We start from the raw sequence: 25,642 nt of genomic DNA, 5'->3' as shown, positions 1-25,642 counted from the left end.
TGCACACGGAGGAAGGCCTTTTGTTTCATAGTGTCTCTGTAGCCTCTTGGTAAGAGCTATCCATTTCGTCCTAATCTTCTCTTGGGTCCTGTAATTTTCCCCCCTGAAAGTAGTTATCCAATTCCTTTTTGAAAGTTACTACTGAATCTGCTTTTCACCACCCTTTGAGGCATGCATTCCAGATGACCATAACTCAGTATGTAAAAGTAACTCACCTCTGGCTCTTCTGCCAATGACTTTAAATCTGCTTAATGAAAATCTGCTCGTGTAAAATTGTTAAGATTTCTTAACAAATTAATAAAAGTCTTTGAGAAACTCTTTAGAAAGTATTGTAAAACCCAAGCTGCATTTCTGCATATTTTTAAGCATTATAGTACAAAGAAGAGAAAAAGGACATAATTTGCTAGCTGAAAAGTGCTCTACAATTTCAGCCAGGATATAAATATATATACACACACACACATACACACACACAGGTACAAACACACACACACACACTTTTTAAAAGAGGCGTGCAAAGATTGAAAGTGAATTACAAAGAGATCGAAGCAAACTTACCCCCCGCTTTAGGCTCCTGAAACAGTGGATTTTAGGTTTGGAGGTCATAAATTCATTCAGGCGGTGAGAGAGGGGCTCTTTTTGCTGCTTGGGAGACTGAGGGCCATTTGGAACAGCAGAAGGTGAGGAACAGGAAGGGGGAGGAGGAGGAGGCTGATGAGGAGATGTTAAAAGGGACATAAGCTACGAGTAAGAGATGGGCAAGTAAAAAGGGTAAAATAAAAGGAGAAACAAAAAGCAAACAGAAATAAGAACCACAAAAGCCCATGAACAAAAATATTTAAGCCATGATATTGCAAAAAAATTGATAAGACAAAAGAAATTAATGGAAAAAAAAGATAAACAAAAGGGAGAATGAGGTAAAATCAGAAAGCAACAAGAATATTTTGATAGAAGGCTCATGCAAAAGTAGTTACAGTTCTGCAAAACATGCACACTTCAACTCTGTAAATTATACTTCAGTAGATATGCCAGGTTTTTTTTAACCAGAAGGTAATGATTTTAACATATATCACTTGACACGTCATGAGGAAAATCAACATACAGCTCGCAATCTATGCGCTCACAGTGCATGTGTTTTGTTCTAAGATCGAAGTTCTATTTGTGAGCAAGGACCATTAACGACAGGTACCTATGGAGTTCATTATTCACAGAAAAAACCTTATACCTCATGGAAAAACAAGAAAAAGAGTTTGAGTGGGAACATCAGCAAACATTTCCTCACAGCTATGTTTTTAAACCACCCACATAACATAGCCTGGAGGGAATAATATATATGCTTGAAAATTTTGACACTTTGATCCTGGGTGACCCAAGAACAAATGACGTTCTGATTCATATCGAGGGGAAAGTCATCTGGAAACACTATTCAGGATCTCTCACATGAATTTGACTTCAATTTTAAATAAGCACTGATGTAACAGTTGGAGAAATTCAGGGTAGGAAGAATAGTTACTACATGCCTGCACCATGAACTAACTCTCAGAGGAACAGATTCCTCTGGCTAAAGTGAGTGGTTTCCAAAGGATTCAAGAATGTAAAAAAGAACTAAAATTCAATGACTTCTGGCTCAATGTTACAAGTGAGAGGCCAAGGAAAACCAAATAAAAATTAAAATCTCTCGAAGAACTCAATGGTAACAAAATAAAAATTGAAAACCTCTTGGGTATTCATTCATCTTTTCTCCTCCATTCTCCTCTAGTTCCCTTATATCTCAATGCTGTGACCATCCTCAAATGCTTCATCCAGAAATTGCTCTTCCTGCCTCATGTGCTGGCCTTGTTTTAAACTGAAGTTCTAAGATTTGGAGCTTCAGTGATACATGTCTAACATGTGGCATGTCTAACAGTCTGGTTTGCCTAACACCTGGCACTTGAAGCTCCCAAGTCCTGTTGGAATAATAAATACATCACTGTCCCCTCCTGTATTGTCACTTTTGGTTTAGTTAACAGTTCTATGTTTAAGATTATATTGTTCACTCATTTTCATCATAGCCTTAGTAGGGTCATTGCATCATGTTACTTCTCTGGCTTTCTTCAAGCCTCCCCTTAGTCCACATCTCAATGTTATCCACCCATCCGATTTTCCCTCTTCTTCTGTTTTTACCTTTAATTTCTTCTTCAATTATTACCAGGACAATGCTGTTGGGTCTTCATTTCCAATGTCCGCGTTTGGTTATGTTTTTCTCTCTAATTTGACCTGGCAATGTTTTTGATTTCCAAAATTCTATTCTTGAGTTCATAGACCTTGTGTTTAATGTTAGTTAATTTACTTCACGCACTCTTTCCCATTCTGCACCCAACTCGCAATCTCTCAATTCCCAGTGACATTAGTTTGACTGTCATGCTATTCCCAGCTCATTCCTGTATGTTCTTGGCTTGAACTCTTGCAACTAACTCCCTTTGTATACTTATCCGGCACAAATCACCAGCTCCCAACTACACAAACTGATGCCTGGCTTGTTCACCAAGGGATATCTACCATCACACTTCAGTTGAGAGTTTAAAATGTAAACTTAAATTTCAGTTTAGTAAAAAGAAGTTTCTGTATTAACTTAATGCAAGCTCCCATAAAACATTGATTTCATACTCCACCGAATTCCCATTGTTAGAAACCCTTGCACTCACTGTTCCCACTTCACTGCATTACCAGCTCATTCCATGATATGCTCTAGGTTCGTTAATTCCAGTTGAAACAATGCTTAATCAGTTTAAATGTTCAATACTATTGATCACTGAAATATTAAACTAATGCTGAGGATCGTTTTATTATTGAGTGTTCTTACCCTTTTCCCTCAGTTTTCTTTCTATTCTTTTGGAAAGAATGGGCAGGATTTTGAGCCCCACACTGTCCGTGTGAGGGTTTGCCAAAGAGGGTGCAAAATCTGCCGGAAACCAGAAATTGGAAATCTCACCGGTGAGATTGTGGCTTCTGATTTTATCTGCCCTTCGCCAGTGATATAATCAGGTTCATAGCCAGAATGGGCTTGAACCTGACTTTAATACATTTTACTAAATTTTATCATCCACCCCTTCACCAAATTATCCCTGCTCACTAAATATTCATACACAACAGGTCTGGTCAAATACAAACCTATCGAGGGGATTCCTCTGGAGGCGCAACGGTCAGTATAGCCAACCTGGCAGCGCCAACCTGGTTGGAGGGGAGCTGACACTGAAGGGAATGAGATTGCCAGGGAAAATTGTGTGTGTTTGGGGGGGGTGGGGTTTATTCTTATTTGTGATTGGACCCTCTGAGGAGCCAGTCCCCGCCCCACCAGAGTGATGGCGTTCTTCTCAGATGTTAAAGTGTCAAGATCTGGAGGGAAAACAGACCAGTGGAGCTGGAGTGTTTCATGCCAGTTTTCTCACCAGAATTGACATTTTGCCAAATTCTGGTAAGATCGCCCCCAACAGCTTCTTTTCACTCACTAGGCCTTTGCTATTGTGTCCAAATGACATTAATCATACGAGCTAGGCATGTATCAGGGATATTTTCCTAGTGTCTAATTATGCATCACCTGACCATATGCAGCTTGATATCAATGAGTAGTGCTCTGGCTTCCTTTTTCTCGCCCTCAACCTGTCTGTTCTTTTGCGAAGAATAAGGAGGCCACCTCGTCAGAAAATAAGTGTCCAAATGGGGCTGGGGAACAGAAGAATCGAGGAGCATAGAAACATCAATCTCTTGATCACTGGGATCAAGTATTAACATTGTGGTGCTGAATTTTTATCAACCCCTTGCTCCCACAAACAGTGTGCGCACAAAAGCAAATAGGAAACCACTGTGGAGAGTTTTGAACTATTCTATGGAATATAAATACATTGTGTTCATACAAATAGTTTCTGCTATATTTTACTTTTCACATGGAGCTTTTGAATATTACTACAAATTAGTTTGGTGTGTTGCAGTTTGTATGCAAGATAGATCTAAGATGATTTTTTTTGCCAAGTTCCAGGATTCAAGATTACATTATACTGATTTCTCTCATGTTAATAAATTTTATTTTGAAATCATATTTTTTAGTGAAATTCACAGGAAGTGTGCATTTCTCTGCTGTCCGAGAGTAATTATGTTTCTGTCTGAAACTTATATTTTGTAACTCAATTTTTTTGATAAACATTAATTTTCTGGTAATTTATTAGGATACAAAATTGAGGTTAAGCTGGCATACCTACTATGAACTGCTAAATCCTATGAGAAAATTATATCACAGAAAAGTACAAAACGATTGCCCTATGTTTAAAAAAATAATTGTTACTTCAATGGGTGTTTAGTAAAAGAACATGCTGCTGCATATGACGTGGAAAATATGGTCAGTTTGTTAGTCACTTGCATGGAAAACAAAAACATGATCTTTTTAAGCAAAATGTAACAACAAACCATGGTAAACATAAATAAACAAAACTACAATTTAAAATTGAAGTAAAATCAAAATAATTCATAGCGATGCCACCAACCCCATTACAAAGTCATGGAATATTACATTAGTTACACAAAACCATGATAGATATTACATGAGGCAAGACATCTGTAAAATTAATGTACACAGATACTGAATGCTTTTACCTTATTTTTCTTGATGAAGGGCCAGAGTTTGCCCTTGGATTTGCCACTTTTAGATTCTTGTTTGCCATCAGATCTGCTATTGGAGAGACTGCTTTCAGAAACTGTTCGTTTCATAGGCTGACTGAAATCTTCAAACTCAACATCTCCAGGCTGTTCAAACCCAGACTTGAAGGCCTCTACGACCAACTGCGTATCCTAAAATGACACAAAGAGGAAGGTATATAATTTTACCAGTTCCCTGGCATTTTCTATTCAAAATTCTAGTCAACAACAAAAGCAAGAATAAGAGACATTTGCCAACCTTCCATGAAAACTCCTCAACCATATGGAATAAAAAACAGATAAACCCCAACTTAAAATTTTATTTCACGTAAACCAGGTGAGCCAAAACTACCATAAATGTATAATATTTTCTTGTCGCAAACAATATTACTTTAGTGTTAACCTGTGTAAGAAAAATCTAAATCTAAAAAACGCAAAAATTAGGCAATTTACTAATTCCGAACTCCTGAAATAAAAATAGTTGTTTCCATCAGGTTTGCTCCACCTTTTTTTCAGGTCATAGAGTGAGAACAACAGAGGTACATCATCGGTGAAGGATATTGCGAGAACAATCCAAAGTAATGTCACCGTCCCATTGCCCTGTATCATCTGCTTCAAATAGTTCTGGAGCCAAGGGAGAAACTAGACAGATCTTTGTCTGTGGTGAAGCATTCAATACTTTCAACCCTTTGAAGAAATTTCTCCTAACCTATCGCCTGAACCACTTAGTTGACCAGTTTAAATTATAGACATTCATCACTTACCGCCCAACCAAAAGAAACAGCTTTACCCTGTACAATTCTATTAAAATACTCCATACTGAAAAAAATATTACATTTCATCTATCTTCGCTGGTCCTGTATTGAAAGTCTCCTCATGATTTTAGCTTCTAAACCTTGTTGTTATGACCATAGCAGATGTTAACTGCTAAACAAACTAAATCCCAGAGGGAAACTTGGCTTACTGGGCCAAATTATTTAGTATTCTGAAACAAAGGAAACATACTAAACTCAGCAGCACAAAATCTAGTAACACTTTTGTGATTTTAAAAGTACAAGGTTTATTTAACAAGAAGAAAAGAAAACTTAAGCACACAACAGCTACACAGTTAAAACGAGCCTTGCAAAACAATCGCCCAAAAAGACTCCCTACTTGGTCAGACCCACAAGTAAACATCACCCGGCCACACTCCTTGACAGATGTTTAACTATAAAAATCTAGCAATACTACCCTAAGGCAAAACTGGTGTCACTTTCATAAGGCACACACCACACAATCTCTCAACACCTCTTCCATTCTGCTGCGGAAATCCAAAACTTCAGAAAAAGATTGCTTTTTTTCAGCCTCAGGACTTTTCTGGCTTGACTCAGGCTGATTCAAACAGCACCTTCTCCCAACCCAGAGCTGTCTGCAGCAGGTCTACCTCACCCAGCCAACAACATTTCTCCTTTTCACTTTCATCTATAATTCCAAGTCCTCAGCACATCTTTGAATTTAACTTTTCCAAAATATAAAAATCTTTCATGTTGAGCTTGTCTCTGTTTTTGGGCCAATAAAACATACCAAACCTTTTTCCTTTTACTCATTGAACTCCTGTACAGTGCAAAATGTTACCTGTGATTTCCCTTTGACAAACTCTCAACTTATCTAAAACGCAAATATTTTATCCGACCTAATTAGCTGCACCTCAAACCCACCATAATATCAGATTACAAATTCACAGACCGACACCTTTTATTCCTTTCCTTCAACGCTTCAAGATAAAATGTCTCCATTAATCTTTTCTCAACTTAAATCATTTACACAGATCTGTATTTACAGACCTCCAACAGTCCAAAAGACTGGTTAGGTGCATTGACCATGCTAAATTCTCCCTCTGTGTATCCAAACAGGAGCCGGAGTGTGGCAGCTAGGGGATTTTCACAGTAACTTCATTGCAGTGTTAATACAAGCCTACTTGTGACACTAATAAACAAACTTTAAAAACAATGTTCTCCAAAAACAAATAAAATCCATTCTCACTAGTTCATAAGAAATAGCTACTAGAGCCTGTTCTGCAAATCAACAAGATCATGGCTTATCTGATTTTGGCCTCAATTCCATTTTCCTGCCTGTTTCCCATAACCCTTGACTCCCCATATTCAAGAATCTGCCGATCTGAGTTGTGAATATCTTCAGTGATTTAAGTAGAGGATTTCAAGGATTCACAACACTAGAGGAAAAGAAATTCATCCTAATCTCCATCTGAAACCGGCAATCCTTTACTTTGTTACCATGCTGCCTAGCCTAGATTGCCCCATGAGGGGTGGCACCCTCTCAACATATATCCTGTCTTGTCAAGCCCTCTCAATCTTATATTTTTCAATAAAATCGCCTCCTGATCTTCTAAACTCCAATGAGTATAGACCCAACCTGCTCAACCATTCTGTATTAGACAACCTTGTCAGCCAAAAAATTAACCTAATGAACCTTATCTGCATATACACTCTAGAATAAGGAGAGCAAAACTATGCATAGTATTTTAGCTGTTGTCTCACTACATCCTTCCTTGCATTTTCCAAACCTACCACTAAAGGAATAAGGGCAGCAAACCCATGATGCACTACCTACAAGTTCCCTCTCCAAGCCACACACCATTCAAACTTGAAACTACGTCGCTATCCTTCCACAGTCATGGGATTGTGACAAACCCCGAAGAAAAAAGAAAAACACAGTACGGGAACTACAGTTCTCAGTGGGCTGCTCTGTGCTAGCCGGGGAATGGCTGCATATGTGCACATCTGTAGGCTGGGCCTGCAGGAACAGAGCCTGTGAACATGCACAGCTAATTTTTTTTCATTTTGGGAAGTCAGCGCAGAAGATAAAAGAGGAAGAACGTGAAATAGTGTGAAAAGGTGGTCAGGTGACCTGGTAGAGGAGCACCACTCCAGAGAAGGTGTCCCAGTGAGCAGTAGGTCATAGGAAAGGGAGGGCAAAGGCCTCAAAAAAGGTGATCCCAAGCCAGGGAGTGGGACAGTAAGAGGTCCCAAGAGCATAATCTAGTTAAGGGACAAGGGCAAGAATCTGAAACAGGTACTGTTAAGTGAAGAGAAAAATACTCTAAATTAAGAGACAGAGCTGCAGGGAACAGACCCATGGAAAAGTGAGCTTGAGAGAAGCCAGAAGAGCCGAGAAGACAGCTGAAGGTTGGTGACTCCTTACAGCGGGTTTTTGGAGCAGTGGTGTTCTGTTTGGCACAGTCAAATATCTGGGAGTGGGCATGAAAGGTGAAGTTTGAAAGCATACGGAAATCCAGGGAAAGGAACATCAGAGGGAAAGACTGAAACTCTGAACATGAATTGCTGATGGAGTCATTGAAGTGAAAGTGTCTCCCAGGAGATAATTCCGAGGTGAGTTGATGATGGGGGGTCTTGCTCTCATGCCCACGTCTATTTTCAGCCTGCTGCAATGCTCCAGTGAAGCCCAACACTGGAAGAATAACACCTCATCTCCCGATTAGGCACGTTACAACTTTCTGGACTCACACCGAGTTCAATAACTTTAGGCTCTGAACTTTCCACTCCGTCTCGACTCCCCTCTTTTTATTTCTGTTATTCAGTTCCCTTGGCTTGTCTCAGCACAATCCCACCTGGCCACTATCCCTGGTTTCTCAGCTTTACTCCCACCGATCTATTTTCTCCTTTTAATACATTCTGCTATCCTATCTTTGCCACTATTAACACTCTTCAGTCCCTAATGACACCATTCACAGCCCTTTATCTCATGTCCATAGCATCTTTGTCAATCTCTTCTTAACTAACTGACCTTCCATTTTGCTCCACCTCAGTCGCCAAGTATATAATTCAAAATATTTCTCCCCCCCTCTTCACTTCTGTAGAAGGGTCATGTGGACTCAAAATGTTAACTATGTTTCTCCACAGATGCTGCCAGACATGCTGAGTTTATCTAGCATTTTCTGTTTAATTTCAGATTTCTAGCATCCGTAGTATTTTGCTTTTATTTGTATGACATCATTACTTCTTCGCTCTTTAACTATATGCCCTTACTTATGAAATCTAGAAAGCAATGAAGTTTTTCTTTCGACACACTTATTTTCAATTAGTTACGTATTTGAAGCCCTAATTTCATTCACAGTTTGTCCACACATATATTTCCACTAGGTAGGTTCTCCTATTTTGTCTTTCCAAAATTTATTACGGAACTTAACCATATTAAACTTCATCTGCCACCTACCTGCCCATTCGGCCATCCTGCCTGCCATTCCATTAGCTTCTTTGTCTTTTTTATGGCCCTTTTTCCTTTTTCATTGTTTGGCAAACCACCTATTCTGTGTTAACAAATTTGATGTGGAGATGCCGGCGTTGGACTGAGGTAAGCACAGTAAGAAGTCTCACAACACCAGGTCAAAGTCCAACAGGTTTATTTGGTAGCAAATACCATAAGCTTTCGGAGCGCTGCCCCTCCAGAAGGGGCAGCGCTTCGAAAGCTTATGGTATTTGCTACCAAATAAACCTGTTGGACTTTAACCTGGTGTTGTGAGACTTCTTACTGTGCTTAACAAATTTGGACAGTGCTTCCTATTTCCAATCATCTATAAATACAAAGAACAAAAATGGTCCCAGCATTGAGCCCTTGCATAAATTTCACGCTAGACGGCTTATAAAACATGATGTAAGTCACATCATCACATTTAATTGTATAATGCCGAAACATAGGAAATCACAAATACTAGGATATGATATTTGCCATAACAACTGTAAACTAACCAAGGCCACTTACGGAAGTGAGACAAGTAGTGCTATTTGTGCAACAAATTTTAGCTGTGGACTGGAATTTAGTCCAGGTTAAATGGGACAAGGGTTTTTTCTCTCTGCCAGCTGTAATGTTCCCAAATGCAATGAGCTTAGGACAACCTCATTCCAGCTCTCTGTGGGTACAGGCACACAGCATAATACCATCATTTGGTACTACATCAGTATTCTTGTTCAGATTGCCAAGAGGATGACTGGTGTGAGAAACATTAAATTTACCTGGTTATAATGAAACTGGGTTATGACATGATTACTGAGACATTTGTAGCTTGCATGCAACTTATAAAAGTTCCATAAATGAAGTGCTTCAACTGTTAGCATTAAATACCTAGTAGAGCACAAGAATTGACTAAAACATTCCCTTGGACACAGCTCCAAACACATGGCCTGGTCAACACTCAAACAGGGCAGAAGTGTCAGCTGCAGAATTTTTCCAGAAGTTGTTCCCCACTTACGTAAAAATATATCCTAATTGCTTTGAGGTTATATATTTCGCAAGAGGGCTCAAAAAATAACGACTATAACTTTCACGTATTAAAACAGAAGAAGATGACAAACCCTGAGATAATACAACCAAGCAGAGCATCTAGTTTCACTATTACAAATTTCAGCTTTCCTCTTACATCAGGAGCAAACCACAGGAGCAAATTAATATTCAAATTTTGAGCAGAAAACTTTCCATCTTGTAATCTGGAAACACTGCAGGTGGAGTTTGCACTTTAAAAGATTTGTTCATAATATTTTTGCTACATAGTCATGAATCACTTAGTAGCCAAATTGAATGCAGTGCTTAACTTCATGTATAGTGAATTTAAAAAAAGGTATGTCTAATGGGAGGGTTTTAATTTAAATATTTTATAAAGCTATATTCAGAAATAAAGATCTTTCATCATTTCTAACCAGGAGCAGAATTGGGAAGTTCCAGACTGACTCTAGTTCTGAAATTGAGGTCCCAGTAGCATCCAAGAAAGTTACTGCAAGATATCCCTGGCCCAGAAAATAAAAGAGCGGAACAAGAAAACCAGCTGGTTGGTAAACATGTGACATTTAAAATGAAGTCTGCAAATATTTTTCTGAACTTTATGGCATAAAATAGAGCATTTTGCACTCAAATAACTTTGCTACATTCTACTTTCCCTTTAAGCATCTATTTTCAGGAGTGGATGCACACATTTAAAAAAAAAATCAAATAACAGTATCTCTCTCATCCCAAGTGTATACAACACCCTTGGAACAGATAACAAAACAACATCTGGAAACAGTTCAGCTTTGTTCCATCCATGAATGATGAATGAGCCAGAAGGCATTACACAGTTGTTTAGATGCACACACAGTCAAGCTGAAGGAGGAAGCCACCTGCAGCAGTGCACAGACTTCACTGTAAATCTAAATGCAGCAATTAGTCAGCTTTAACAATAGGCCAACAATCAATCCCAAAACTGACAAGCCTGATATCAAGAAATTAGCTGAGCGGCAGTAGGGTATTACAAGTGTTCCCAGTACTCCCAGGCTAGAAAAAGGAGAATAAAATCAAGGGGTTATAGGATATGTGAACAGGGTTTGAAAATGGACTTGAGAGCTCCTCAAGCCTGTTCCAGTATTCAATATCATAGCTAATGTATTTTGAGGCGACTACAAGGCAAGGGAATACACAATAAATGGTAGGATGTTAGGATCTTGGAGTGCATGTTCAAAGATCCCTGAAGGCAGCAAGACAGTAAATAAGGTGGTTAAGAAGCATCTGGGAAACTTGCCTTTAATAGCTGAGGCATAGAATACAAGAGCTGGGGGGGTTATGATGGAGCTGTATAAAACACTCATTAGGCCACAACTGAAGCAGTGTGTAGAGTTCTGGTCGACACACTATAGGAAGGATGTGATTGCAGTAGAAAAGGTGCAGAGGAGATTTGCTAGATGACTTTGGGGTTGCTTTCTTTAAAGGAGAGAAGGCTGAGGGGGACTTGATTGAGGTGTACAAAATTAGGAGTGACAGAATAGATAGGAAGGAACTTTTCCCCTTAGTAGAAAGGTCAATAACCATGGTGCATAGATTTCAGGTAAGGGGCAGGAGATTTGGAGGGGATTTGAGGAAAAACCTTTTCACCCAGAGGAATCTGGAACTCACTGCCTGAAAGAGTGGTTGAGGCAGGAACCCTGACAACATTTAAGAAGTATTTAGATGAACATTTGAAATGCCATAACATACAAGGCTAAAGCTGGAAAATGGGATTAGAATAGATAGGTGCTTACTTTCAGAACACTCCTCCCTCCAGTTCGACCTTGATGCTTATCCGATCAAAGCTACACATCTTGCATTCTTGCTTTTCCTCAATTTAGATTCCCTCTCTCCCAGCTTGAAGACCCTTTAAATCACAGCTACATTTTTTTCCTACTCAGTCTCTCTCCAGCTGCTTGAGCCTTTGCATTGGTGTTTAACGCTTAGCAATGCCTCATTCCCACTCAAGATCACTGTTGTGCATGGTCTGTTTATTATAATGCATGGGATACTCCAAATAGCTGCTGTAGTAGAGAGCCCTTGTAACGGGCAAGGTTTCAAAGGGTCATGTGAACTGTTCAGCCAATCAAGATGAAGCATATGAATCGTTGTGGCTGAGTGGGGGCTCTCCCAGGCAGTCTGGAGACTGAGTCATTGAGTCAATGAGTCAAAATCATTGGTAGCGTCTTTCTCACTCTCTATAAATATTTATTCCTGCTAATGAGTAGTTCTTTAGTTACTCCATTTTTTGGTCGCCACTCTTTCCAAGCTATTACATTTGGCAAAGATGATTAACCGAGCACTTTCAATTTGCCACGGAGAATGGCAGAGCAGACTGTGTGCAAGTCGTTGGAAGCACGTCTATTCAGCAATCAGCGAGTTATCATAATGCCTCTATTCGGAAAGCTTGAGCCATTTGATCCAAATTTGGAGGATTGGGTTCAATACTTTAAATGCTTACAACGTGACCCGTTCAGCTAATTGGGCTGAAGCACGTGAATCCTGGGGCTGAGCACTGATTCTCCTAGGCAGTTTGGAGACTGGAGTCAAAGTCATTGCGAGCTCTTTATCACTCTCTATAAATCGTTATTCCTGTTGATAAATAGTTCTTTAGTTACACCACTTGGTGGTCTCCACTCTTTCCAAGTTATTACAGCTGCACAGCCATGCATCTCAGAGGGAACATAACTGCATGTTATCTTTGTGATATGCACTTACAAGGGCTCCCAAATCGTTCCGAGTGTTGACATTTATTAATGTCTCACCTTTTTAAAATTATTCGGTTTTCTACCTTTCTGACCAAAGTGGATAATTTCATATCTCCCAACTTACACTACATTCCCCACCTTCTCATCTAAAGATTGATCTATATACCGTTGCAGTCTCTGCATCCTCTTAACGTCTTTATATAAGCACAAAACTTGGATATGTTACACTAGGTTCCCTCATTGATGTCATTGGTATAGATTTTAAATGGACAAGATACAAGCAGTGATCCTCCACACACTCCCCTAGATACATCCTAGTCCATGTCGCATTGTGTTGCTAAGAAGGCAGTTCCAGGATTTTGACCCAGGAACAGTGATATAGCTCCAAGTCAGGATCGCATGTGGCTTGGAGGGGAACCTGCATGTGGCAATGATCCAATGCATCTACTGCCCTTGTCCTTCTAGGACATTCACAATCTCTGTTGCCCTTCTTTAAAACCCTAGGATGTCGGCCATTAGACCCAGGGGGCCTGTCAGTTTTTGGTTCCATTTATTTCTTCAGTACTATTTCTTTACTAATAATAAAGTCGAGGTAACAAGGGAGTGGATAAGGCTTTCAGCGACAAATAAGCTGAGGCAGGGATAGAGCCAGGTGATGCTATGGTGGTGAAAGTAGTCTTGGTGATGCTATGGATATGTGTGATTGGAAACTCATCTTGGGAGTGAATTACGACACCAAGATTGTGAACAGCATGGTTCAGACTTCAGCAAGATGTCATTAAGATAAATAAGGCACATGTTTTTGGTGGAAATTAACTAAAATAACCTATTAAAAGGAATGTCAAACAGCCACTCTTTAAAAGTGCAAGTGGCCAGGCTGAATCCTTTTTTGTAGCGATTATTTCCCACTTGTGCTGACTTTTACAAATCAATGACATATAACAATTCAGTTCACCTCACATGGATGATGCATAAAATTTTTAAGAACAGTAAACATTACTGAGAAAACCTAATGTGCCACAAACCCATCCAAAAAGGCATAGAAACAATACATTTTTCATATCTGAGGCAGAACAAATGATACAATGCAGCACCCTGCTGCAGCATCATGGATCAACTGGAAGTGTGTCTTTTCAAGGCTTGCTGCCATAAATGCAATCAAATTTTCTCCTATTTCTTGTCACTTTGATATTTTTTAAAAATCATGTTTAGATTTTGTTTCCTGATCCTAGCCTTGGCTGCAACCTCATGAATCTATCACTCTTGCCTTCCCAAGTAAGAAACTAACATGTTAGTGAGGTAGAGAATGTAAGTTACATGAAATCAGCCTGAATTACAAGTTTGCAATCAGGCAACTGAAAAAGCAAGGTTTCCATTTTCCAAACAGCAGAGTAGGTAAATACACCAAAGGGGCAATTCTTCAACTTTGTCACGCTTGGCAAAAATCGCGTCAATCCCGGAGATTAGTGTCTGGTTCTAAAAACTGGTTTCAGGCCTGATGCCAAACAATTTGTGATCCCCCAGCTCCTTTCTAATGATGCGAACCAAATTACACCGTTGAAGCCAATTAGCATATTTAAAGTGGCTGTTAAATATGCATGGCCCGTTCGAATCCCACCGCACTGCATTCTCGGCCTTCGGGCTGGAACGGCAAGAATCACTACTGGTCTCCACTAGCGGAAACCTGGTGTGATGGCCACGCTGGGGGTTCAGATGCATGGCTAGATGGTGGCCATCGGGCAGTGCCCACCTGACACTACGGCAGTGACTGACCAGGCAGCCGGCTGTGCTGTTGGTCATGCAGGGGTGGATCATGATGGGGATGCACATCAGGGGTCAGGTTGGGGACTCAACAGGAGGGCCCCGATGCTGCCAATCTGTGTCGGCAAGAGGGTGGGGAACATGTGCCAGTGAGGGGGCTCCAATGTCCATGGGGGGAGGGAAGGGGTCTCCCAGTGCACTGAGAAATCGGGACACCCTTGTGAAAAGGCGGCCAAGTGCTCTGAAGTTGTGCTCACTGGCGTGTTTATAGACGAGACCACTCCCCCCGCACCCCCAGTCCAGCACAAAACTCCCAACTCTCCAAAAAGTGACCGAGTGTGGGAGGATTGTGATGTGGAGCACGCCTGAGAAACGGGCGCGGATCACTCCATTATTCTTGCTGTTATGACATTATGGGCGGGATCCCCTGTTCGTTCACACCAGCAAGATTCTCTGGTCACCCCCGTCCGCGAGCTTCGTGACATGACTTCTATGGAAAATCCTATTGACAGTGGCAGGGGCAGTGAATCCCACCACCCGCGAATGAAATGCCGTCTCCCACCGCCAAGAAACATGCAGCTGGGAGGCCAGAGAACCCATTCTATGTTTTTTTGGGGGAGAATTCCACCCAATATGTACTTAGCCATAGAAACCAGAGGCTCTTGAGTTCACTTAAAGTCAGTTCGAAGTTAAGCGATTTCAGTTGGGCTAACTGTTATTGACATTAGAATTGGCATCAACATATTGGGCTACTGAAGTGAAAATCAGGTAGAACTCCTGATTGCTATCCAGCAAACCACTACTGGAAAGCAAAATACCGCAGTTGCTGAAATTCTGAATGAACAAAAATTGTTGGAAATAGTCATCAGGTCAGGCAGAATTTGTGGCGAGAAAAAGAGTTAATGGACGGGATTTCACGTCCTCACTCACCCTGAAACCATAAAATCCCACCCGAGGTCAACGGACCTTCCCATTGTCCACCCCTCACCTGCTCTGATTCCCTTGGCGGGCAAGGTGGTAAAATCCTGGCCAGTGTTTCAGGTTGAGATAACTTTTCAATAGAAAGGTAAGTGACTGCGTTTGTTCTCCTGCATGATCAATCAACTGACTTCATCTTCAATGCCATGCAAACTGAATATCAGGCAGCAAAGAGGACCACATGGTTGAAAAGAAACACTTCACACTTCCTATGCCATGTTCAGTTCCTTCTTTCAGTAGTGAGTCAGACGGGTGATTGAAATTGTATCCCACAATGCCACAGTATCACTATGTTTATGTACCAGGATGCTGCTCAACCAACTTAAGATCTAAGAATGTTTTAACCTCAGAATTAAAACCAGTATGTGCACACTTTAAAGGCGGCTGATCTCTTTGTTTTGTAACTGTCTTCCCTTTGCTTGTGCTTATCATGCTTTACAGTTTTCATGACAGCAAAATATTAGATACTTTGCAATGATCATGAGTTCTGTCATGCGGTAGACTGGTAAATTGCTCAACAGTGACTTCTGTCAATGTGCACTTATTTTTGACTAATGTAACAACTGCGTATCTTTCCATATTGTGTAAACATCAGAATAGGTTGTGCAGAAAAATCTAAGAGGGAAATTGAGCCAGTAATGAAACTTGACCTTACTGGAACTGTCCTTTCAAAATGAATCCATCAGTGAAGAAGTGGATTAAGTTGATAATTGGGCACAGGGATCAAGATGTGTCATTAACCTACAAGCTTTCATACCATACAGGCAACACACAAACGTTATGCTGCCTATAATTTAGCTCTTATAGGTTCAAAAATAATCTCCGGTGCAACAGCCAAGAATCCCTGCCCCTGCGCTCTTTAATGCAGCACTGGAGGCCTTGAATGCAACTGTACATTATATCCTTGCAAATGAATCAGTAGCCTCACATACTATGCCCTTCATCGCGGCCTTCACTCACCCATTGTGCCAACAATCTCAATTAAACCTGACTCATACACAACATTCGTTGCCTTGCCCCACCACAAAATATTCAGCATTTCTGTAAACCTTAAATTCATTTCACAGCTTGTACACATGCCAGCTACTGAAATATTGCAGGCACATGATTTTCGTTAACATAGTTTCCTCTCTCTTGTAGGATAAATTGGTTCATAATTGCAAACAACAGCATCCAACTGGCAGGGACATGCCCTCAACGCAATGGGGGAGACAGTCAGTGGTTGTAGGATAAATTGGTTCATAACTGCAGATAACAGCATCCAACTGGCACGGACATGCCCTCAACTCCATGGAGAAGACAGTCAGGGGCTGGGTTGAAACCATGGAGGATGATGATATGTTCTTACCTCATCCATCTTTTCACATTCCACTTTTGCCGCATCCTACAATCTTATCTGATTTGTAAGCTGCAGATGGTGGAAGCATGCATGTCTTGATTTCCCCTCCTTCCATCAACCTAACATTACCCTTGTGCCACTTGGTCAGCAACAGGTCACATGGCTGATGTTTCTGCTTCTATTTAGTACAAAAGGAAACCACCCAATATCTAAGTATTGCAGTGAAAACACAGACTGAGGTCCCAAAATGTTGGCATGCTGCTATGCAAGCATAGACACTCAAGTGTGATGCAGGCTCAGACTGCTACCATCATGGAGTGCTCAAATAGGCTTTCATGGGTGGCACGGTGGCACAGTGGTGAGCACTGTTGCCTCAGCATCAGGGATCCAGGTTTGATTCCAGCCTTGGGTGACTGTCTGTGTGGAGTTTCACATTCTCGGTGTGTCTGCATGGGTTTCCTCCAGGTGCTCCGTTCTCCTCCCCAGTCGAAAGATGTGCAGGTTAGGTGGATTGGCCATGCTAACGTGCCCCTTACTGTGTAAAGATGTGTATGTTAGGTGGATTAGTCATGGTAAACGTGCAAGAGTTCGGGGAATAGGGTGGGATGCTCTTTCGGAGAGTCTGTGCAGACTCGATGGGCTGAATGGCTTCCTTCTGCACTGTAGGAATTTGATGGTTTTATGGTCTCATAGCAATCTTTGTGCTCAGATTACCAAGGTAGCACTCTAGGAAAGCAGCAGTGATTATGTGGAGTAGGATCACGGTGTCTCCTCAGGATGACAGTATTTGAGCCACCTCCACTCTGCCAGTGCTCCTACTGTTGCCTGTCTGTCAGCCAGCCCACACTGCTGCCACCTATACAAATCTGGGTTTGTTAAGTTCAGAGCTACTCAAAAGGTGCCCAGCAACACCGTCTGCAGTCTCTCCCACTTAGTTTGCAGCCTTCCACCAACCATGTTGCAGCCACTGCAGTAGCACTCTGTGGGAGCACTTAAGGCAGGCAACAGCACCATTAGGTCAGACACTAAGGGAATGCAAAAAGGTAATTAATTATTTTTTTGTGTAGTGTTGGATGATTTTTTTGGATAAAATTAATATGGTAGTATTTATTTTAATATTGTGACTAAGAGCATGCTGTGATGGTCCATAAAAGACATTTGTTAAATTGTGGGACTAGTGTACAATAGGGATTTGAGATTACATGCAATGGGAACTGAAATTGAACAAGACAATCAGGGACAGACCAGCTGAAACGATGATGTGCTGCTGCCTCTTCCCTTCCTCTTCCTCCTGAGCTCCCTGGTAGCAAGAGTTGTGTCTTTATGAAGCCAGGTTGTGGAAGATGCAGCATAGAGTCATAGAGGTTTACAGCATGGAAACAGGCCCTTCGGGCCAACTTGTCCATGCCACACTTTTTTTTTTAAAACCCCTAAGCTAATCCCAGTTGCCCGCATTTGGCCCATATCCCTCTATACCCATCTTACCCATGTAACTATCTAAATGCTTTTTAAAAGACAAAATTGTACCCGCCTCTACTACTACCTCTGGCAGCTTGTTCCAGACACTTACCACCCTCTGTGTGAAAAAATTGCCCCTCTGGACACTTTTGTATCTCTCCCTTCTCACCTTAAACCTATGACCTCTGGTTTTAGACTCCTCTACCTTTGGGAACAGATATTGACTATCTATCTGATCTATGCCCCTCATTATTTTATAGACCTCTATAAGGTCACCTCTCAGCCTCCTACGCTTCAAAGAAAAAAGTCCCGGTCTATCCAACCTCTCTTTATAACTCAATCCATCATATCCTGGTAGCATCCTAGTAAATCTTTTCTTCACTCTTTCTAGTTTAATAATATTCTTTCTATAATAGGGTGACCAGAATTGCACACAGTATTCCAAGTGTGGCCTTACCAATGTCTTGTACAACTTCAACAAGACATTCCAACTCCTGTATTTAATGTTCTGACCGATGAAACCAAGCATACCGAATGCCTTCTTCACCACTCTGTCCACCTGTGACTCCACTTTCAAGGAGCTATGAACATGTACCCCTAGGTCTCTTTGTTCTGTAACTCTCCCCAATCCCATACCATTAACTGAGTAAGTCCTGCCCTGGTTCAATCTACCAAAATGCATCACCTCGCATTTGTCTAAATTAAACTCCATCTGCCATTTGTCAGCACACTGGCCCAATTGATCAAGATTCCATTGCAATTGGAGATAACTTTCTTCACTGTCCACTATGCCATCAATCCTAGTGTCATCTGTCAACTTACTAACCATGCCTCCTATATTCTCATCCAAATCATTAATATAAATAACAAATAACAGTGGACCCAACACTGACCCCTGAGGCACACCGCTGGTCACAGGCCTCCAGTTTGAAAAACAGTTCTCTACAACCACCCTCTGGCTTCTGTCAAGATGCCAATTTTGTATCCATTTAGATACCTCACCCTGGATCCCGTGAGATTTAACCTTATGAAACAACTACCATGCGGTACCTTATCAAAGGCCTTGCTGAAGTCCATGTAGACAACATCAACAGCACTGCCCTCATCTACCTTCTTGGTTACCCCTTCAAAAAACTCAATCAAATTTATGAGACATGATTTTCCACTCACAAAGCCATGCTGACTGTCCCTAATCAGTACTTACGTCTCTAAATGCCTGTAGATACTGTCTCTCAAAATATCTTCCAACAATTTACCCACCACAGATGTGAGGCTCACTGGCCTGTAGTTCCCAGGCTTTTCCCTGCAGCCCTTTTTAAACAAAGGCACAACATTTGCCACTCTCCAATCTTCAGGCACCTCACCCGTGGCTATCGATGATTCAAATATCTCGGCTAGGGAACCCGCAATTTCCTCCCTAGCCTCCCACAATGTCCTGGGATACGCTTCATCAGGTCCCGGGGATTTATCTACCTTGATGCGCTTTAAGGCTTCCAGCACCTCCTTCTCTGTAATATGTACACTCCTCAAGACATTACTATTTATTTCCCCAAGTTCCCTGACATCCATGCTTTTCTCAACAGTGAATACTGATGAGAAATGTTCATTTAGGATCTCACCCATCTCTTGTGGATCCACACATAGATGACCTTTTTGATCCTCAAGAGGCCCTACTCTCTCCCTTGTTACTCTTTTGCCCTTTATATATTTGTAGATGCAGCATAAAGTCATCGACAAGCTAAATGAAGCCACACATTCTGGCGGGTTTTGCAGAGCTCCTCCAGCATGGTTCAGGCTGAAGAGCTTTTGTTTCAGCATCCCAAAGCCCTGCTCTTCAATGTTTTGTGTGGCAGCATGGCATTCATTGCACACACATATGGTTGGGCAGTGGAGTCATGAACCAGATGTAAAGCAAATAATATGTCTCCTCACTACCTTTTGGTTTGAAGTGGTGGTTGAAAGACTTGGGGAATAGTGGACTACCATACAGTGAAAGCATTATGACTGGTGCCAAGATAGCCATTTAATTTATTGTCACATGTATAGGTATAGAGTGAAAAGTATTGTTTCTTGCGTGCTATACAGACAAAGTATAACGTACATAGAGAAGGAGAGGGTGCAGAATGTAGTGTTACATTAGTGTGCATTCACCAGCATGCTACACATAACTGCACACCACGGTGCACCTTCAGTGAATGGTAACCGTCACAATACATTCCAGCCTTGAGACACAGCACCTACAAAGCCATGTATATTCAATCACTGGCACCCTGCACTGCTATTCTGGAAAAGACACATACACATGCAATGTTCAATCATAAAAAATTGGGAATGACATTCTCTGGCTTTCAAACCTCTCCTTATTCTATCCAAATTGCAAACAAAGTTGGAGGGCAGTTGTTTCTAGTTTCCCTTCTCATAATTTGAACAACTCAGGTTTTACTATCAGCCATGTACTTAACAAATTAAAGAAAATAAATTCTGTAATATAAAAACTGAAGAAATGCAAGGATACAGTGTAACCTTAAAGATACTGAATTAACGATCAAGGGCTTTAAGTGCATTGAATTTATCATGTAATACCTTATGTGACAGTGTGCTTGTTTCAATGAATTACATGAAAAATTCATCATCCTGCACATTAATGGGTGGAATCCTGCGCACTTCAAACAAAATATCAAGGATTGGGCCTTTTTCAGGTCCTAACCTCACATTTGGCTGTCGGGGGCCTGCTTGGATGATCTTCCTTGGGGCAGCCAATTCAGAAGTTGCCTCTAGGTCCATCATCCAATTAAGGATGGCAGGCAGGTCCTGAGGCTGCAGGCCCTATCAGAGCACCTGCAGCTTAAAAGGATGACAGTCCAAAAATTAGAGTTGGAAGCTGACACTGTGGGAAGGGGAAAGGGCGCCTCCATTTTGAAGTACCCTCAGAAGAGTTATTCGATTGAAGAAACTAAAACAGTGGCTGCAGCTGTGGTCCACTGATGACCATGGCTCCTGGGTACTGGGTCTGGGAGGCCTCATGAACCCCCCAAACAAACCGCCAGAAAATCTCAAAGCACCCTCTATGAGGGAGCCCATCTGTATCAGTCAACAAATGGGCAGTTAATGCTGCAAACTGGTTGCTGCCGAGTTGGAAGCCTCTGCTGGTGGTGACTCACTTCCTGGAAGATTGCCCGGAGGTGAAGATACATTAGTCTGTTGACCTGATGCTTATATCCCCAAAGTTCCACTCATTTTCAAACCCACCCTATGGGACAAGGAAGATTCCACCCTTCAACTCCCATAATGTAAAATAATCAACAAAAATAAATAATTAGCACAAATAAAAGGCAGTACGGTGGCACACTGGTTAGCACTGCTGCCTCACAGTGCCAAGAACCCGGGTTCAATTTCGGCCTCGGGTGACTGTCTGTGTGGAGTTTGCACATCCTCCCCCTGTCTGCATGGGAGGATGTGCATCCTGAGAGAAACCGGGTGCTCCAGTTTCCTCCTACAGTCCAAGGATGTGCGGCTTAGGTGGACTGGCCATGTTAAATTGACCTTAATGTCAGGGGGATTAGCAGGGTAAATATGTGGGGTTATGGGAATAGGGCTGGGTGGGATTGTGGTCAGTGCAGACCTCCCTACAGTGCCGAATGGCCTCCTTCTGCACTGTAGGGATTCCATGAAAGAAAGATGGAAATGCAGAATAAAGGGTGGTGTGGTCAAAAGGATTGGTGATTAAAAGGAAGTTCCTTATAAAAACGGATGAAACAACAAGGTTTTAGATATTCAGCTCTATGCTATTAAAAGGTCAGATGACACATTTTACAAGCTTTGCTAACTGCCTCAGGCATCCTTTTCTATCAGCTTATTGTTTTTATGCATTTGCTCTTCATTTGTGAAGGCAAGCAAGCTGAAAGCCTTGGATTTCATCACTATTTGTCAGACATTAATTAGGTCAGTGCGTCTTTTCCATTGTAAAATACAGCATTTGAGCTAGATAATTTATCAAGTAGCCCAGCTGAGGTTCGATAAAACGAATCAAAAGCACTGTTAATTGAGCTGAGGATGCTCATAACAAAAACACATTGAAACATGAAGTAAGAACTACAACACGAAAAAGAAAATTATTTTGCACAGGCAATTATGTCCATATTGATTATCACAGCCTAAATTAATATTCACTGCAATAATCTTTCATCAGGACTAGCTGACTGTTTCCTCTAGAAAAGACAGAGTCTGGATAGGGTGGACTCTCAGAGGCTATTTCCAAGGGCTGAAATGGTTGCTACGAGAGGACACAGGTTTAAGGTGCTGGGGGGTAGGTACAGGGGGGATGTCAGGGGTAAGTTTTTCACTCAGAGGGTGGTGGGTGAGTGGAATCGGCTGACGTCGGTGGTGGTGGAGGCAAACTCGTTGGGGTCTTTTAAGAGACTTCTGGATGAGTACATGGGATTTAATGGGATTGAGGGCTATAGATAGGCCTAGAGGTGGGGATGTGATCGGCGCAACTTGTGGGCCGAAGGGCCTGTTTGTGCTGTGGCTTTCTATGTTCTATGATCTACTAGAGGCCCTTAAGATCATGAAGTGATTTAATAGATTAGATGCAAAAATGACGTTTCTGCATCTGAGGAAGAGCAAAACAAGAGGCCATAAAGATAGGGTGGTCACCTATAAATCCAATAGTAAATTCAGAACAAACCTCTTTACCCAGAGTGGTAATAATGTAGAACTCACACGAAGAGATGAGACAGATGGCAGAGATGCACTGAAGGCGAACCCAGATAAGCACACAAGGAAAAAAAGAACAGAAGGATATACTGACCGGCAAAATGAAGAGGGATGATGGAATCTTTGCGTGGAGCATAAACGCTGACAATGGTCAGAATGGCTGTTTATAAGTTGCGGACAATGTAATTTTATGTTCCAATATTTAAGTACAAACAACTGTGATGAAGTCTGTACTAAGTAATTAAGCGAGAACAAAAAAGCTGGTAAAACACAGCAAACAGTCAGCATCTATGGGGAGAACAAGTTAATCATGTTCAAGATTAAAAACTAAAAGGCAGATGTGCTAATAAAATCAGTAATGGGGGGGGATGGAAACATTTTCCGACCCTGTTTAGATTCTTCATGGTTTTCAATACCTTTATCAAACATCCTCTCAACATTCTCTTCTGATGACAGTTAAAGAGACAGTGAGCATTACATTTGACAGACTGTGACACCAGGCACAGGATCATGAAGGGTGATTAACCCATGCCCAGACAGCACATCAACAACAGGCTTCTTGATCATTTTAATGACTTCAGCATCCAGCCAGTGCTAACCATACTGTTGACTGCCTAATTGCATCAGCAGGGGCCAATATCATGAGTGGCTAGCACTACTCAAAGCTTGCTTGACCTGTTTAAAGTTCACCTGTATCTCTTAAAGGTATTACGTACTGACAGTCATAAATTACTGACCTGAGAAACATTCAAGAATAACCAAACATGGGAGCACGCAGATGCCAAGGTTTCTGTTTGCTATAATGGAGGTGTTGGCCCTGTATCCAAAAAGGGCCTGGAAGCCCACCAGAGACATGCACAGAAGGCACTGGGACCAGATAGGTCAATGCCAGGAGTCAAGCTGCAAGAATCCTGAAGCAGTCTTGCAAGAAGTTTAATAATCTCACACAAGAGCTCAGATCAGGGAATGCATCTTTTAATGCCATATCCTACCAGCTGCGTAACTAGCCTCAGACACTGATCAATTCACCTCACCACATCCCCACTCACTTGCAACAATCATCAATCATGGCTCATATCACACCCTTACACACTGAGCTGCAAGCCTCAGGTCTGCGTCCCACAGGTTTCTCACACTGTCAGCTATTCAATCATTACAACTACATCACCCCTACACTGCTTGACACTCACTGGCATGCAGGACAAGGTGGCATACAACCAGAGACAACAGGACTCATCTGGAGGGTTTGGGAGGAACAGGATCACCTGCATTTCCAAACCTCAATGGAAGAGACCCAGGGCGGGATTTTCCAGCCACGCTAACACCAAGACCGGAAAATCCTGCCTGAGGTCAATGGACATTTGCATGGTCCACCCCCTGCCTGCTACGATTCCTATGTCTTTGACTATTATTGGGATGGCCATTGCTGAGGCATGGCCAATGGTGGATCTGAAACCAAAGATGATAGTGACCTCATACCTTAATCCTCCTCCTCACTTCCCATCTCCCCCTCATTTCTCACACTCTTCCAGTTACAAACTGCACGAGATGTAAGCATGCATCTTTCACTTTTCTCCCCATTCTCCGCTCCATAACTTGATCCTACTGCCTTTCTTCTTTCAGATACCCAAGAGCAGTAACCTAGCCAAGCAGTGGAGGAATAGCAAGAAGATAGTCCATGACTCAATTTTACATTTGCAACCAGCAGCTCAGATATTGACACTGCATGTAATTTAGAGAATAACATGGAGGCAGGATCTGCACACAGTGAGACAATGGGCTGGAGTGGGCTGCAAAGAGAGCACAGTTATCAGCTCATCAAAATGAATGATGGTTCACAAATTCTGCTGCAGGGCACGCAATTAATACTTTCATAGGGCACGTGAGGGAAGAATGCTGATGGCTATGCGTAGTGAATGCTTAGCGTCTATGTTGCCCATGCTGAGATGGTGCAACCTGCAGCCAGATTTTTGCGCAGCGATCATTCCCAAAGGGCATCAGCAGCCTCTTCCACTGAAAGTCAGCAGCCTCCACCAGCAATGGTGCAGCCATTGAGGTAGCACAGCATCGGAACAATAGGAGGGGCAAAAGAACACAGAAGACAGGCACTAAGGGAATGTACAAGGATGATTAGTTGCCTTTTTTATGCAATGTGTGTTCAGTTGTGTGAGGTCAAGAAAATGTTCAACTTCTAAATGGGATAATTGATATGAAATCAGCACTGCACACTGAATGGTACCATGACCTGCCTGCTCTGCATTTCTTGACAACAGATGTTCGGTTAACCAGTCTACAGTTCCTCAATTTCTCCCTCTCACCTTTCTTAAAAAAGAGTGAAATAATTTTTCATCAACTAAACCTAAAGAATTGTTCAAGTTTCAGCAAAACATAATCACAATTGTCTGAATAATGCTGGACATCTCACAAGAAGCATTATTCAATGATATTCAATTAATATTGTATTGAAAGCAAACAGGTATTAATGATGAGCAAAACATAGTTGGTTTGAGATCATTTTTTTTGTTACTGTATAGGAGAATAATAAAAGCCAATGCTGTCTGTAAACACAATGTCCTTTACTTATCCTGCAGTTTCCAGTTTTGAAAAGACTGAAAAAGTATAGGTTTGACAACTGGTCACTTTTGAAGAAAGCTTAATGCTACCAACATCACAATGAAGAGGTTCACTGGCTAATACAATCTTATGG

The 25,642-nt window shown here is 41.6% G+C and overlaps 1 protein-coding gene across 14 annotated transcripts in view; it reads right to left on the bottom strand.

Moving 5' to 3' along the window:
* The window catches only part of fnbp1b (formin binding protein 1b), a 253,838-nt gene that overhangs the window by 76,365 nt on the left and 151,831 nt on the right, over positions 1-25,642 (bottom strand). For 7 of the 14 annotated variants that reach the window (XM_078226346.1, XM_078226342.1, XM_078226341.1 and 4 more), the window contains 2 exons: positions 4,627-4,821; positions 559-741 (listed from right to left, as the gene is read on the bottom strand). In XM_078226346.1, the coding sequence (XP_078082472.1) occupies positions 559-741; positions 4,627-4,821 (378 nt within the window). Of the gene's footprint in view, positions 1-558; positions 742-4,605; positions 4,822-25,642 lie in introns of all 14 variants that reach the window. The other 7 variants (XM_078226347.1, XM_078226348.1, XM_078226349.1 and 4 more) reach the window with 3 other exon arrangements.

The sequence above is a fragment of the Mustelus asterias genome, chromosome 13 (genome assembly GCF_964213995.1).
Source record: "Mustelus asterias chromosome 13, sMusAst1.hap1.1, whole genome shotgun sequence".
Taxonomy (NCBI): domain Eukaryota; kingdom Metazoa; phylum Chordata; class Chondrichthyes; order Carcharhiniformes; family Triakidae; genus Mustelus; species Mustelus asterias.
Note: the sequence above shows the minus strand (reverse complement) of the source record. Positions and strands in the feature narration are given on the sequence as shown.